The sequence below is a fragment of the Talpa europaea genome (genome assembly GCF_964194135.1).
Source record: "Talpa europaea genome assembly, chromosome: 10".
NCBI classification, from domain to species: domain Eukaryota; kingdom Metazoa; phylum Chordata; class Mammalia; order Eulipotyphla; family Talpidae; genus Talpa; species Talpa europaea.
The window spans coordinates 433,108-446,110 of record NC_140077.1 but is presented as its reverse complement, the minus strand read 5'-3'; the positions used below and the strand labels follow the sequence as shown (position 1 = coordinate 446,110).

General features: G+C 69.1%; 1 protein-coding gene across 1 annotated transcript; it reads left to right on the top strand.

The window, feature by feature from the left end:
• Window positions 1-2,953: 2,953 nt before the first annotated feature.
• Window positions 2,954-12,725, top strand: ADGRA1 (adhesion G protein-coupled receptor A1; the record flags this gene model as incomplete). The annotated part of the gene is made up of 6 exons (XM_084244521.1): window positions 2,954-3,187; window positions 3,434-3,561; window positions 4,127-4,250; window positions 6,426-6,571; window positions 10,992-11,090; window positions 11,600-12,725. 6 exons carry the CDS (start codon window positions 2,954-2,956, stop codon window positions 12,723-12,725), a joined length of 1,857 nt encoding a protein of 618 aa, XP_084100647.1.
• Between the last annotated feature and the right edge of the window lie 278 nt (window positions 12,726-13,003).

Sequence of the window (13,003 nt, the reverse complement as noted above, 5' to 3'; positions counted from 1 at the left end):
CGGGTGGCCAGCTTGCGGCTCCTGCGCTGACTGTGGGCCACGCTGACCAGCTGCGGGAGTGCTGCAGCGCTGAGTCACCTCCCGGGAGACAGCGTCCTGGGCCCCCAGCTGGACCACGGCTGCGCCACCGCCCTGAGCCTGTCCCCCGCGCTCCCCGGCCTCCCGCAGCTGCCCTCCCCTCCCCATCGGAAAGTTGGTGGACGCGCAGTGGGACGGCGTGGTCCTCTGGGCGTTGGGCGAGCAGGGGTGGCTGCTTCTCTCGCCAGGAGAGGGGCCCAGGGGCGGGGTCGTCCTGGAGACACCCCGCCTTTTCCTCGTGGCGCTGCCAGCCTGCGTGCGGCCGAGGCGGTCGGCGGAGTACAGAAGGGTTGTGCGGGCGGGGGTCAGCAGGGTGCGTGCGGGGTGCGGGCGAGTTCAGGCAGGGGTAGGTGTGGGCTCGGGCAGGGGTGCTGCTGGCCCAGTGGCTGCGTCCCGTGGCGGTCTGCCCGCGGGGCCTCTGGGGCCAGGCCAGGACTGGAGGCGTCTGCCGTCCACCAGCCCGGGATCAGGCACCTCAGCCCCCGGCCAGTCGTGCCCCTGAGGGCCACCAGCAGGGCCTCCTCGGCGTCCGCATTCTGCGCGCAGATCCAGGTGTTGTTTGCCACGCGGGAGCCGTGGCAGAGGGAGGGGAGCGGGGTGGGGGGGCGAGGGGCGAGGGGCGGGTCAGCTCGCCCCATGTGCCGGGCTGGAAGGGGCCCCCAGGGAGAGGCAGCATCTCTGCTGACCCCCACAATGGGGAGGCCACGGGCCACGCTGGGGCCGCCGTGGCATCAGCAGCTTGAGGTGTTTCATTCTAACAAAACACTTCTGACTGGAGACACGTGTCCCGGCGGGAAGAACCTGCGGGGGCTGCTGGCCCTCGTGCCTGGGCCTGGGGGGGGGCCTGGCCGGCCCACCCACCCCACTGGCCACACACACAGGAGCCGCCCGCCCACCGAGGCAGTGAGGATGGTAACCCTGGAGGCGGCTCTGCCAGGTTTGCTGCCCTCTCGCCTGGCGCCCGGCCACCCTGGGGCACACCTCCACATGGGGGCTGCCCCCGTTTCGCTGTCAGGAGGGCTGGGGCCCCGGGGTTTCCTTGGCCTCACAGCTCGGGGCTGCTCCTCAGCGGACAAAGTGACAGGCCGGGAATTAAAGATTGTCCAGGACACCCTGCTGGCTACGAAGAGGAGGCCACTGGCCCTGGGGAGCTGCAGCCCAGAACCTGGCCCCGAGGCCTCCACGCTGATCCCTGGGGCCACCGCGCAGGCAGGCCGGAGGCACTCAGCGGCTGGTGTCCAGGGCCAGGGGCGCCAAGCCCCGCGGCACCCCAGCTCCGGCGACCCACACGACCTCATGAGGCCCTGGCCGGGGGGTGACGGCAGAGCAGTCCCTCCGAGGAGCATGGACACAGGCCAGCTTTCAAAGAGGAGATATTGCTCTGCTTTGAATTTTAAGCGTCGGCTCTAGAGACGCAGACGCGCCAGGCTGGCGCACCCAGAGCAGGCAGGGGCAGTGGTCTGTGGTGCCTTGGGCATGCACGCAGCTGTGCCCCGGTCGGGGGCCAGCTCTGACGGCTCCGCTGGGCTCACGTCCAGGCGTTTGTTGGTGTGAACAGGCCCCACGGAGAAGACACATCTGGACATGAGCCCTGCCTCAGCTGGGGCCGGCCCCCCGGGCAGCAGGGCCCACTGCTGTCCTCGCCAGCCCCCCACGGGATCTGAGATCAAGGCCCCAAACCCACGCTCCCCCACCAGTGAGAGTCCAGAAGGGCTCCGGGGTCCCTCCATCAGGATTCCAGCAACCTGCTGACGAGGACACCGGTCCCGGAGGGCCAGAGAAAGCGCTGGACACAGACACTGGACACAAACGCTGGGCACCGTGTGCAGCCACGGTCCCACGGGGGCTGAGCTCGGGACAACCGCATGGCTCCCACGGGCAGCGGGGCTGTCCAGGTCCCACGAGGGTCATGGGCCTCACACGCGAGGGTCAGGGCCCAGGGCCCGGGGTACCCCATCGGGAGCCATGGCTGCCACTCCAGAAGGAGCCCGTGGAAAGCCCCTGACAGGCCTGAACAACATGTGCCTCCAGCTGAGCTGAGCCTGGACTTCCCAGGCTTTGAGGAGCCCGCGGGTTCAAGGTGCCCAGGTGGGCATGGGGTGATCCCACACTCCAGGTGGGTTCACGACTTCTGCTCCCCTTCCCTGCAGACCTCTGCACGTCACCAAGAGGTGACCCCACTGTTCAAGAAAACATCCTTACACTGCAAGCTGGAGGGGCCGCAGGCCTGAGCCCCAGACCCGGGAGGGCCGGGCCGGCAGACCCTCCCCAGGACCCCGGGGCCCAGCCCAGTGTGCGCAGCCCTTCCGCCAGGCTGGCGTGGGCCGGACCTCAGCAGCCGTGAGGGGCCGTCACCTGGGCGGGCCTTGGCCAACACTCCGAGTTCAGGATCCACGGCTCCTGGGCCATGTGTGTCCTGCTGAAACCCATGTCGTCCGGCCAGGCCGCTGTAGCCCATGTGTCCACAGCTGTCCTTGAGTCTCTGGCCGTGAGTCAGGCCTGGGGTGGGGGCCGAGCGGGTGCCGAACTGCTCTAGTCACGTCAGCCGCCTGCTTGCCCTGGGCCAGCGCCCAGCTCCTGGCCTCCTCTTGCTCCCCCCGGGCTCAGCGCCTTCCCGGGAGCAGCTTCCACCCATGTTGCTGGACCACTCACAAAAGCAGGCAAAGTCGGGGTGCAGAGGCTGAGGGGCACAGGCGCCCCACTCTGGCTGAGCCACACGGAGCACCATTGCCTGGCTTGCCCCAGCCTTGCCCTGCTGGACAGGGGCGGTCCTGCAGGAGCTCAATGCCCTCCCCTGGGTCGCCGCGGCCACCTTCTGCCCACCTGCCCACCTGCCTCAGGAGGGCAAGCAGCCCCCCCACGCGGGAGGCCCCGGATGGCAAGGCCGTCTCCCGAGGCCCCGCACCCTGGTGTCCACGGGGGCCGGCTGCACACGAGGCCTTCAGCCCACGTGGAGCACCTGAGCCGTGCGGCCGGACGGAGCCCAGCGGTGGGGCCAGAGGGGCACGGGGCCACCGAGGCCCAGGCCTGGCTGCAGTGGGTGCAGGGCCACAGCCCTGCTCCTCGTCTCCCTGCCCCGCGGCGCACCTGGGCTAGCAGCTCCCGGCAGGTGAGCTTTGGGGCTGCCCCCAGGGGCCTTCGCCACAGCGTGCCCCACGGTGGCTCCGTCCTTCCAGTCCCGCCTCTGGGGCCGCGCGGCGCACGGGGCTGGAGGGGAAGCTGGGGGAGGCTCGGCGGGCACCACTGCCCCACGGTAGCAGACCGGAGCTTCCACGGAGCCCCTCCCGGCTGAGGCTCTGGGGCGCGGGCCTGCGGTGGTCCAACTCCTGCTGCTCACGCACCCCTGTCTCCGCAGGATCTGAAGACTGAGCTGGCCCGGCCCCAGCACCCAGGGGAGCTCCTGCACCCCGTGGTGTACGCCTGCACCGCGGTCATGCTGCTCTGCCTGCTGGCCTCAGCCGTCACCTACCTCGTGCACCGCAGGTGAGGCCCGCCGCCCGCCGCCCTGTCCTGCCCGCCCGCACCCCGCGGCCACCCCGTCCCGCCCAGCCCAGTGGGGTCTCCTCGCAGCCCCAGCTCCCAGCAGAGCCGGTGAGGGGCCCAGACAGGCCCAGTCAGCACGGGCGCCCGTGAGCTGCCTCCTGCCGCCTCAGCAGGAGTCGGGCTGCCTTGGAGACACACTGGGCACTGTGAGGAAGGTCCTGGCCACGGTCAGTCCAGGCCCAGGATCAAGGGCATGGCCAGGGCTAGTGCTTTGGACACGTCCAAGGCCACGGAGCTGCTGTGGCCAGCACAGCGAGCGGCGGGAGCAGCAGCCTCAGCAGCAGCCATATCCAGGGCAGGGGCGGGCAGGAGCACGGGGAGGGCAGGAGTGGGGAGGGTCAGGGAGGGCTGGGGAGGCCGGGGGAGGCCGGGAGGCCCACCCCCGCAAGTGGCCCTGCCAGCGGGCTCGGGGCTGTCATGCTCGGCCGGGTCGCGGCCCCCGCTCCAGGTGCCCGGCCGGCCTGGGCTCCAGGGCTGAGCGGCGCTGACCGGCCCCCGCCTGCAGCGCCATCCGGATCAGCAGGAAGGGCCGGCACGCGCTGCTGAACCTCTGCCTGCACGCGGCGCTGACCTTCACGGTGTTTGCCGGCGGCGTCAACCGCACCAAGTACCCGACCCTGTGCCAGGCGGTGAGTGCTGCGGTTGGGCCCTGGGAGTCCATGGTCAGCCCCCCAGGCCAAGGGTGCAGGCGCCGCCCGCGGAGACGTGGGGCCGCCCCTCAGCCAGGGCCGCACCCTGGGGGGAGGCTGGTGCACCACCTTGAGAACAGGCCCCGGGGCCTCCATCCCGCCCACGGCCGCACTGGCCTTTCCTTGACAAGCTGCAAAGTGTGAGTGACCTGGGCCATGATGGTCGGGGAGCCCGCAGCAGTGACCCCCAGGCCAGACCCCTCCCTGCCCACTCTCTCAGGCCCCCGCCCAGCTGCCTGCCCTGGCCTCACCCAGCCGTTCAGAGTCACTCAGGTGGGCAGTAAGCCCGGGGGGTGGTGACCGTGGGTGGGTGGTGACCGTGGGTGGGCGGTGACCGTGGGTGGGCGGTGACCTTGGTGGGCAGTGACCCCAGATGGGTGGTGACCCCGGGTGGGCAGTGACCCCACGTGGGTGGTGACCATGGTGGCCACCTCCATGCCCAGGCACAGGTGGGTGGAGCTGCTTACAGAGCAGATCCCTGGCCAGCACCGGCCCTGGGCTGGCACTCGCAGGGTGTCCCGGCCGCCCTCTCCCTTTGCTGCTGTGAGTTCGGATGTTGACTGGGCCTCACTCCCGCGTGCCTGGGCCGGCGCGGCCTGCATGGCGCTGTCCATGGGGCCTTCCTCCTGCCCAAGTGGCGGCTGGCCTCGTGTGCTGGGACGGGGCAGGGCAGACATGCTGGGCTGCTTCACCGACACCCACCCCTGCCGCCTCCGCAGGGAGCCAGGGGCCAGGCTGGCCTCCCCACCCGGCCTGCGGCAGCCACTGTCAAGGCCAGCAGGACGTAGCCCCGACAAGTGGAGGGGACTTGCTTCCTTGAGCCGTGGGGGCGTGAGGGCCACCCAAGGGCCAGAGGGCAACTCTTGTGGTGCCCGTGGGCACGCAGGGCCGGCAGCAGGCAGACCGAGCCTCAGTGTCCTGTTGCCCAGACGCTGGTGCTGGGGAGCCTCACACCCCCAAGCCTGGCACTGCCCCTGTCTGCAGCCCAGACACAAGCTCCTGGGGCTGGACCCTGGAGGCCAGCTCAGCGGGTGGACGTAGTGTGTGGGGGGGGTCGGCCCCGCGGCGCCTGCACACGCGGCTGGGCAGCGGCTGGGCCAAGGCCCTGGGTCCCAGGAGGGGCGAGCCCCACCGCCCGAGAAGAGACCCTGGCAGGCAGGCGCAGACCTAGCGAGCACGTGGGGGTGGCTGGCCTGCCCTTCGAGCTGACTGGCCTCCACCCAGCGTTTGGTCGGATATGATTCCGGGGCATCCAAGGGTGTTCAGAGGTCCCAGCAACCCCATGGGTCTCTGCAAGCAATGAGGGCTGGGCCCCCAGGCCGCGTGGGGAGGAACCCCGGGGCCACGTGGGGAGGAACCCCACCCATCTGGCGCCAGCGTCCACCTGCGCCTGGACCAACCCCTGGCGCACCACAGGGGCCAGCGCCCCAGGTGACCGCGTCCTGCTCGCCACCACCTGGCATCTGCGCCCCGCAGCCCCCCAGGGCCCCTCGGCCTGGCTGTGAAGGCCCGGGGCTGGCGCCAGCAGATGGTCATAATGACAACAATGAAAAGATGACTCTGCGCCCCGCAAAAGCGCGCAGTGACATGGGGGCACCGGCGTGTGACTCATGCATCGGCGCCGCTCCACCACCACCACTCTGGGTCTGCAGAGGACATGAGCAGCAGGGCCCACCCTGGCCCCCGTCCTGGCCACTGCAGCCCACCCCTCGGGCTGGCCGGGCCAGACCAGTGCCCCTGGGGGTCTGAGGTCCGGGCTGGTGCCACGCTGAGCCCCACCCAGGCCGCGGGCTATCCTGCATGGGCGCCCCCACCCCCAGAGTGCCCCGGGCCGCAGCACCTCCCCCAGGCAGGAACTGCGCTGGGGACTGGGCAGCCACCCCGGATGCGGGTCAGGCCGGCTCTGCCCCTCCTCACTTGCGTCTGCAGGTCTCTCTGGCTCCAGCGTACCTGCCCCCTCTGTGGGCGTCCCCTGATCCCTCTGTGGGTGCCCCGTGCCCCCCACTGTGGGCGCCCCCTCCCTGTGCTCGCCCTGCAGGCTCATCCTGGAGCTGCGGCCCTGGGGGGGAGGGGCCGCTGGGCCCTGCCCGCCGGGTGCAGCAGGCTCTCCCGCAGGTGGGCGTGGCGCTGCACTACTGCACGCTCTGCACCCTGCTCTGGATCGCCGTGGCCGCCAGGAACGTCTACCAGCAGGTCGCCAGGAAGGCCCCCCCGGCTCCGGGTGCAGGCCAGCCCCCGGCCCCCAGGCAGCCCTTGCTCAGGTAGGGGCGCGTCTGGGGCGCGGGGTGAGCTCGCCTGGCCCTACAGGTGGCTGGGCTGGCGCCGAGAGCAGAGGGTCTGGGGGGCAGGGGAAGGGGCTGTCCAGTGGGGTGCCGGGAAGCACCTCCGCTGGGGAGCCGGGCGGGTGTGGGAGTCAGGTGTGGAGGGCAGGGTGTCGGGAGTAGTGTCCAGGTTGGGGTACAGGGGCAGGGTGCCCCGCTGCTGCTGCGGTGGGGCCGCCCTTTCTCCCTCCTTCCTGCCAGGTGTGCCCCCAAGTGTGTGGGACCCTGCGCCCACCCCTAGGTGCTCTCTCCCGCTCTCCAGTGGGTGGGGACGATCCCAGTGGGGGGGGGCTCTTGCTGAGCCACGGCTGGCACCCCCACGCCAGAACCCCGCCGGCCGCCGCTGCCCTCCTGGGAGAAGTGTGTGGCCCAGGGGGCTCCGCCTGTCTGTGCGTGGGCCGTGGGGGCCGTCACGTGTCCCGGACACTAGGTATGGTCCAGACGGGAGACCTGAAGATGCCGTGTCTGTGGGTGCGTGACCGTGTCACCCTCTTGGGAACGCCCCCTGACACGAGCCGTCGGTGAGGCTGACGCACTGTTTTCTCCTTGGTGACTTCAGTGCCACCTCGGACACCTTGGCCCGTCCCCAGGCCGTGATGCCGCCAGCTCCAGGGCTGACCCGCTGGGGTTTCTGTTTTAGTTCAGACATAGGCCGCAGGCCCCGACGTGAGGCGTGAGGCAGGGGTCCAGCCCCCCCTCTTCTCTGTGGACTGTCAGTGGGTCCAGCTGAGCGCCCCTGGCCAGCGGTCTTGGGCCCCCTGCTGAGAATGGCCTGGCCACACATTGTTGGGCTCCCCTGACCCCCAGGTCAAGTGCTACCTCTCCTTGGTCACCATGGCTTTGGGCTGAACCCTGAAACTGGAAAGGGTGGTCCCTCCGGGGACAGCACCCACCCAGCCCACCTCCTCAAGGGCCACGGGGGCCAGGCAGGGTGCCCAGGCCAGGACCCGTTGACTTTTGTCATGCGGCTGTCCACAAGGACGGCTCGGGCAGTTCCTCAGCTGCCCTGGACCTGGGCCCCTCAGCCCCACCCCAGCGGCGGGCAGGGCTGGCCACCCCCTCCTGTCCTCACTCCAGGGCTCCTCCCGTGCTGGGAGAGGGAGACCCCGCAGGCCAGCTGGACCTCTGAGTCCTGCACGGCAAATGCAGAGAGGCTGCGGCCGTGGACAGCAGCGTTAGAGGTCCATGGGGGCCATGGGGCAGGGAGGGCTTGCTGGTCACTAGCTAGAGACACACAGACAAAGCCCCTCTGGCATGGTGCAGCTGCAGTGGGGGGACAGTGCTGTCTGGAGCTAGATGGCCCCTTGGCCCGGCCTCTGTCCATCAAAGGCCGGGCCGGCCGCAGCCCCCCTCGCGGTGTTCGAGCCTTTGCCGGCTAAACTGCTCCCACAGCCGCGCCCCCGCCCGGGCCTCCTGAAGGCCACACTGACCCGCCGCCCGCCCTGGCACATCGGTGGCCTTCAGCCTGTCGCCATGTACATTTAGAACAAGTTTGTTCACTAAAAAAGCAATCTGCTGGCTTTATGTCATTGCAGATGGCTTTCTGATTGTCTAGTGCTTTCTGCTAGTGGACAGAAACATAACTGGCTGGCTCAGGAGGCCGGCAGCCCCGCACGGCGGGTGCTCCCCTTGGCTCCTGGTGCCCCGGGGCCGCGGGGCCGCCTGCTGGTCGACACACGTCCGTCCACTTCGTGGTGCCTCTCTCTTTGCTCGCTGGTGCCCCAGGACACGTCCACGGTGCTGGGGCCACCCCATCTGGTCCTGACCCGCCATCGGTGCCACTGCCGGAGGCTCCAGAGCCTCTTAGCAGCTTGCGGGGGCCCTTCTGCTCCAGTTTGTTGGGGCTTTTTTTTTTTTTAAGATTTATTTATTTTTATGCAAGAGCTGGGGTACAGGCCAGAGGTGCGGGGGTGAGAGGATTCACCAGAGACAGAGCGGGGAACGGAACAGGTGGATTGACCAAAGTACACGGCCGAGGGGGGCAGCGGGGAGGCAGGAGAGGTCTGCCGCGCCTTGTGGGAATCTCCCTGGCTGGCCGGGAATCGAACCCGCGCTGCAGAGGCTGCAGACAGCTTCACAGCGCTGCCCTCAACCCGCTGAGCCACCGGGAAGGCCCTGCTGGGGCTTTTTATGGGGAAAGTGTCGCATTTTGTCAGAAGCTTCTGCTGTGTCTGTCACGCGACCACGTCGCGGGTGCTCCCGGCTGCAGGGTCGGTTTTCAGGGAGACTGTGTTCCTGGCTGGGATCTTCCTTCCCACAAGCCTGGCTCGCGCTGCAGACGTGCTGGAGGTGCTGGGCCGGGGTCCCAGGGCACGTTGTGAGGCAGCGTGGCCTGGTGCAGTCAGCGGGGCCCCTCAGCGCCCCGGACACAGCCCTGCCACCCCCTTAGACAGGCGACTCACTGGCGAGTCGCGGGGCCTGGAATTCTCTGTTGCGTGTTTGTAAACAGGGAATTCGATTCCTGATCAGGTACAGGGTGTCCAGGTTTCCCGATTCCTCTCGCGCCAGGTCTGGTCATTTCTTTCCTGGAGACCTGCTGCATCTAAGCTGCCCGGCGTCAGACCTGCCGTCACTGGTGACGTGCTCTTGCGCTTGGACCGTCGGTGGGGGCGATCCTGGCAATTTGCGGCTCTCTCTCGTCCTAGTCTAGCTAGAAGGTTATAGTTTGGTTGATTTTTCAGAAAATTAACTTTTGGCTAGGTCATTTTCACTGCTTTTTTGCTTTCTACTTCTGCCCTTGTCTTTGTGATCTCCTTCCCAGTTACTCTCCTCCCCGTTTACTTGGTCATTTTGTTTTTGTGCCTTTGTGAAGTGGGATAACACCCCTTCCAGGTTTTCTCATGGAAGCATCTATGGCTATGGGTGTCCCTCTCGACGCGGCATTAGCTGCAGCGCACACACGTCACGAGTGTTTTCTTTCCCGTTCTGTTGTAAATATTTTCCAGATTCCCTGTGATGTCTCCTTGGGTCCATGGATTGTTTAGAAACCGGTTGTTTCATTTGCAGCCATGCGGGGTCTCCTGGCTGTCTTATCAGTAGCTCGTTTCCTTGCGGGCAGAGACCTTCGCTCCTCTGAACGCGTGGGGACTTGCTTCACGGGGCCTCGGCTCAGCCAGGCAGGCGAGCAGAGGGGCGCGGACGCGTGGCGTGACGGCCCGTGACCCGCGGGCAGGGCACGGGAGGCTCTGGGCGCTCAGACCTTGACCTCACGGCCTTTCACTTCCCCGCTCGCGGCTGGGAGCAGCGGGTCTCGCCCCCCGGGCCCGGCTCCTGGCTGCCGTCCTCCCGAGGGCACGCTCGCCCTGCTTCCTCGCGGAGCCCGTCTCGCCGGATGCAGGCGGCCGCTGGGCCCGCTCGGCTCAGGGCTCGTGCGAAGCTTCAGCCACCCAGTTAGTTTCCACAACGCGTCCCTCTGTTTCGGGCGTTGCTCGGTGGCCGTGACTGCTGCCTTCGCGGCATCTGTCCTGGCAGCTTCTCCCGGAGTTGCAGCGTTGGGTCCCTTCAAATGTAACAGATTTTTGTTTGGTGGAATTTAGGTCTTTTCGCTCTTGCTTCCTGCTTCGTTTCTCCTGTTCCCTCTTTCCTCTTGTTTCCTTCTTTTGAATTATTTTAACATTTTGAATCCACTTTCACGTACCCTCACGACTGCCTTCAGGACCACATGAACAGCCTCTCCACCGTCTGCTAGGGTAGAGACCGCGTGACGTGATGCAAGCACTTCTCAGAGCCGCGCGCAGACGGCCGCTCCCCTCCCTCCTCGGGGCGCAGGTGCCGGCCCCCCATCTGCTCTGCAGCCAGAGCGCCGCCCCCAGGGCTGCTTGAAAAGCAGGGCGCCACGAGATCATACACGTTGCCCCCCTTCATCCTTCAAGGGCGTGTTCTCTGGCGTAGAATTCTGGGGACCAGAGTCCCAGGGCCACTGCCCGTGACGGCCAGCACGGTCACTGCCGTCCACGAGCAGGGCCTGCTCCCCCGGCCGGGCGTGACGCTCTCTGGGCGCCCTGGACTGTGGCTGGAGCCGGGTCTGGGGCTGGGCAAGCCCCTCTGTGGGGAGGGCAGAGGTGGGCAGGGGAGGTGGGGGAGGGGCAGGGGAGGGGAGGTGGGGGAGGGGGAGAGCTGGGGGCTGTTGGGGGGCAGGGGAGGTGGGGGAGGAGCAGGGGAGGTGGGGGAGGTGGGGGAGGGGCAGGGGAGGTGGGGGAGGGGCAGGGGAGGTGGGCAGGGGAGGTGGGGAGGGGAGGCAGGGGGGAGGGGCAGAGGAGGTGGGGGAGGTAGGGAAGGCGGGAGAGGGGCGGGGAGGGGAGGTGGGGGAGGCGGCAGGGGGCCTCCCGGCCCGGGTGGTGAGGAGTCCGCCCTCCCACAGGTTCTACCTCGTCAGTGGAGGGGTCCCCTTCATCATCTGTGGGGTCACTGCTGCCACAAACATCCGGAATTATGGGAGGGAGGACGAGAACTCGGGGTAGTGAGTACAGGGCCCGGGGTGGCGCGGCCCAGCCCTTCCCGCCCACGGGGGGCCCAGCTCCCCCCACCCACTCAGCGGACCAGAGGCTGAGCCGGCCCCTCCAAGAGCGCTGACCCCTCCTCGCACCACCCACGTCCACGCAGCGACGCACACGCAGCTCGGCCCCGCGGCCCCTAAGGCGCCCTCACCCCGGCCCGGCCTGGCAGCCCTCCCTGCTCCCTGTGGTGGGGCTGGGGGTGGCTCTCTGGAGGTGGGAGGGTCACACACAGGGCAGCTGGGGTGGCCCAGCGTCCCCAGGCTCCCCTCCTAGCAGAGCCCTCCCTCCTGGGTCCTTCTCCTCCTCCTTTGTCCCTGCAGGAGAAAAGGGCAGCCCGGTGGGGGGGGCGCAGACCCGGGCACAGGCCTGCCCCCTCCCCCTCCCCGGAAGCCTCTGGCCACGGGACTGGATGGGCCCCTGACCGCGCTGACGCCAGCTCCCCCCTGCGCCCCTGACCTGCTGTCCCCCACAGCTGCTGGATGGCCTGGGAGCCCAGCCTGGGCGCCTTTTACGGGCCAGCGGCCTTCATCGCCCTGGTCACCTGCCTGTACCTCCTGGGCACCTACGTGCAGCTGCGCCGCCACCCGGAACGCAGGTACGAGCTCGGGGAGCGGCCGGAGCAGCCCCCGCGCCTGGCGGGCCGGGGCGACGGGGCCCTGCCGCGCTCACCCCCCTCCTGCGAGGCGGCAGGCGCCTCGCTGCTGCAGAACGAGCACTCTTTCAAGGCACAGCTGCGCGCGGCCGCCTTCACGCTCTTCCTGTTCACGGCCACCTGGGCCTTCGGGGCGCTGGCCGTGTCGCAGGGACACTTCCTGGACATGGTCTTCAGCTGCCTGTACGGGGCCTTCTGTGTGACCCTGGGGCTGTTTGTGCTCATCCACCACTGTGCCAAGCGCGAGGACGTGTGGCACTGCTGGTGGTCCTGCTGCCCGGCCCGCGGGGATGCCCCCGCCCCGGCGCTCTGCCCCCACCCGCTGCTGGACGCCAACGGGGAGGCCCTGGGACACCCCGCCTGCCTGCAGGACTCTCCCTGCCCCGGCCCGCCCCGGGGCTTCGGCCACTCGCCCGCCGGCCACTGCAAGATGGCCGAGCTGCGGGCCTCCCAGAGCCGCGTCAGCTGCCTGGCGCCCACCGCGCCCTGCTGCCCCGGCCGCCGCTGCGAGCAGCTGCTGGAGGAGGACGCCTTCGCGCCCGACCTGCACCTGCACAGGTGCCCGCAAGCCAGGACTAAGCTGCACTACTTTGGCCGCCCCCTGGCAGAGCCCGAGTGCGCCTACCACATCCCGGCCAGCCTGGACGGCAGCCCCCTCAGCTCGCGCTCGGACAGCGCCCGCAGCTCGCTGGAGGGCCCGGCGGGGGTGCCCCCGCTGGCCTGCTGCACCCAGGGCGACCCCTTCCCCGGGGCGGTGCCTGAGGGGGGCAGCCCCAGCCCCCGGCACTACGGCTGCGTTCCCGCCCACTTTGAGATGCTGCGGAGGACACAGTCCCTGCCCTTCGGGGCCCCGGGCCAGAGTGGGCTGCCCGAGAGCCTGGCCTTTGGCGCCGACAGCGCGGGGAACATCCGAACTGGGCTCTGGAGGAACGAGACCACCGTGTAGCCCCTGTTGCGCCGCGCCGCGCCCCTCCTGTGAGGGCCCGAGGCGGGACCCCGTCCCTCACGCCCCGCAGTAGCCGGCATTCACTATGCGGCCGGGTCTTGTCCGGTCCAGAGCCCCCGCTGGCCGGTCCAGACCCCCGCGACCCCCTATCTGACTGCAGCCCTGTCCTGCAGGCGCCTGCCAAGGCCAGCGGGTGTCTGGGGACCCTGTGCCTTTGGCACAGCCGCGGGTCCTGAGCCTGGGACTCGACCGCGGGGCTAGCGCTGTCGGGACAGGGC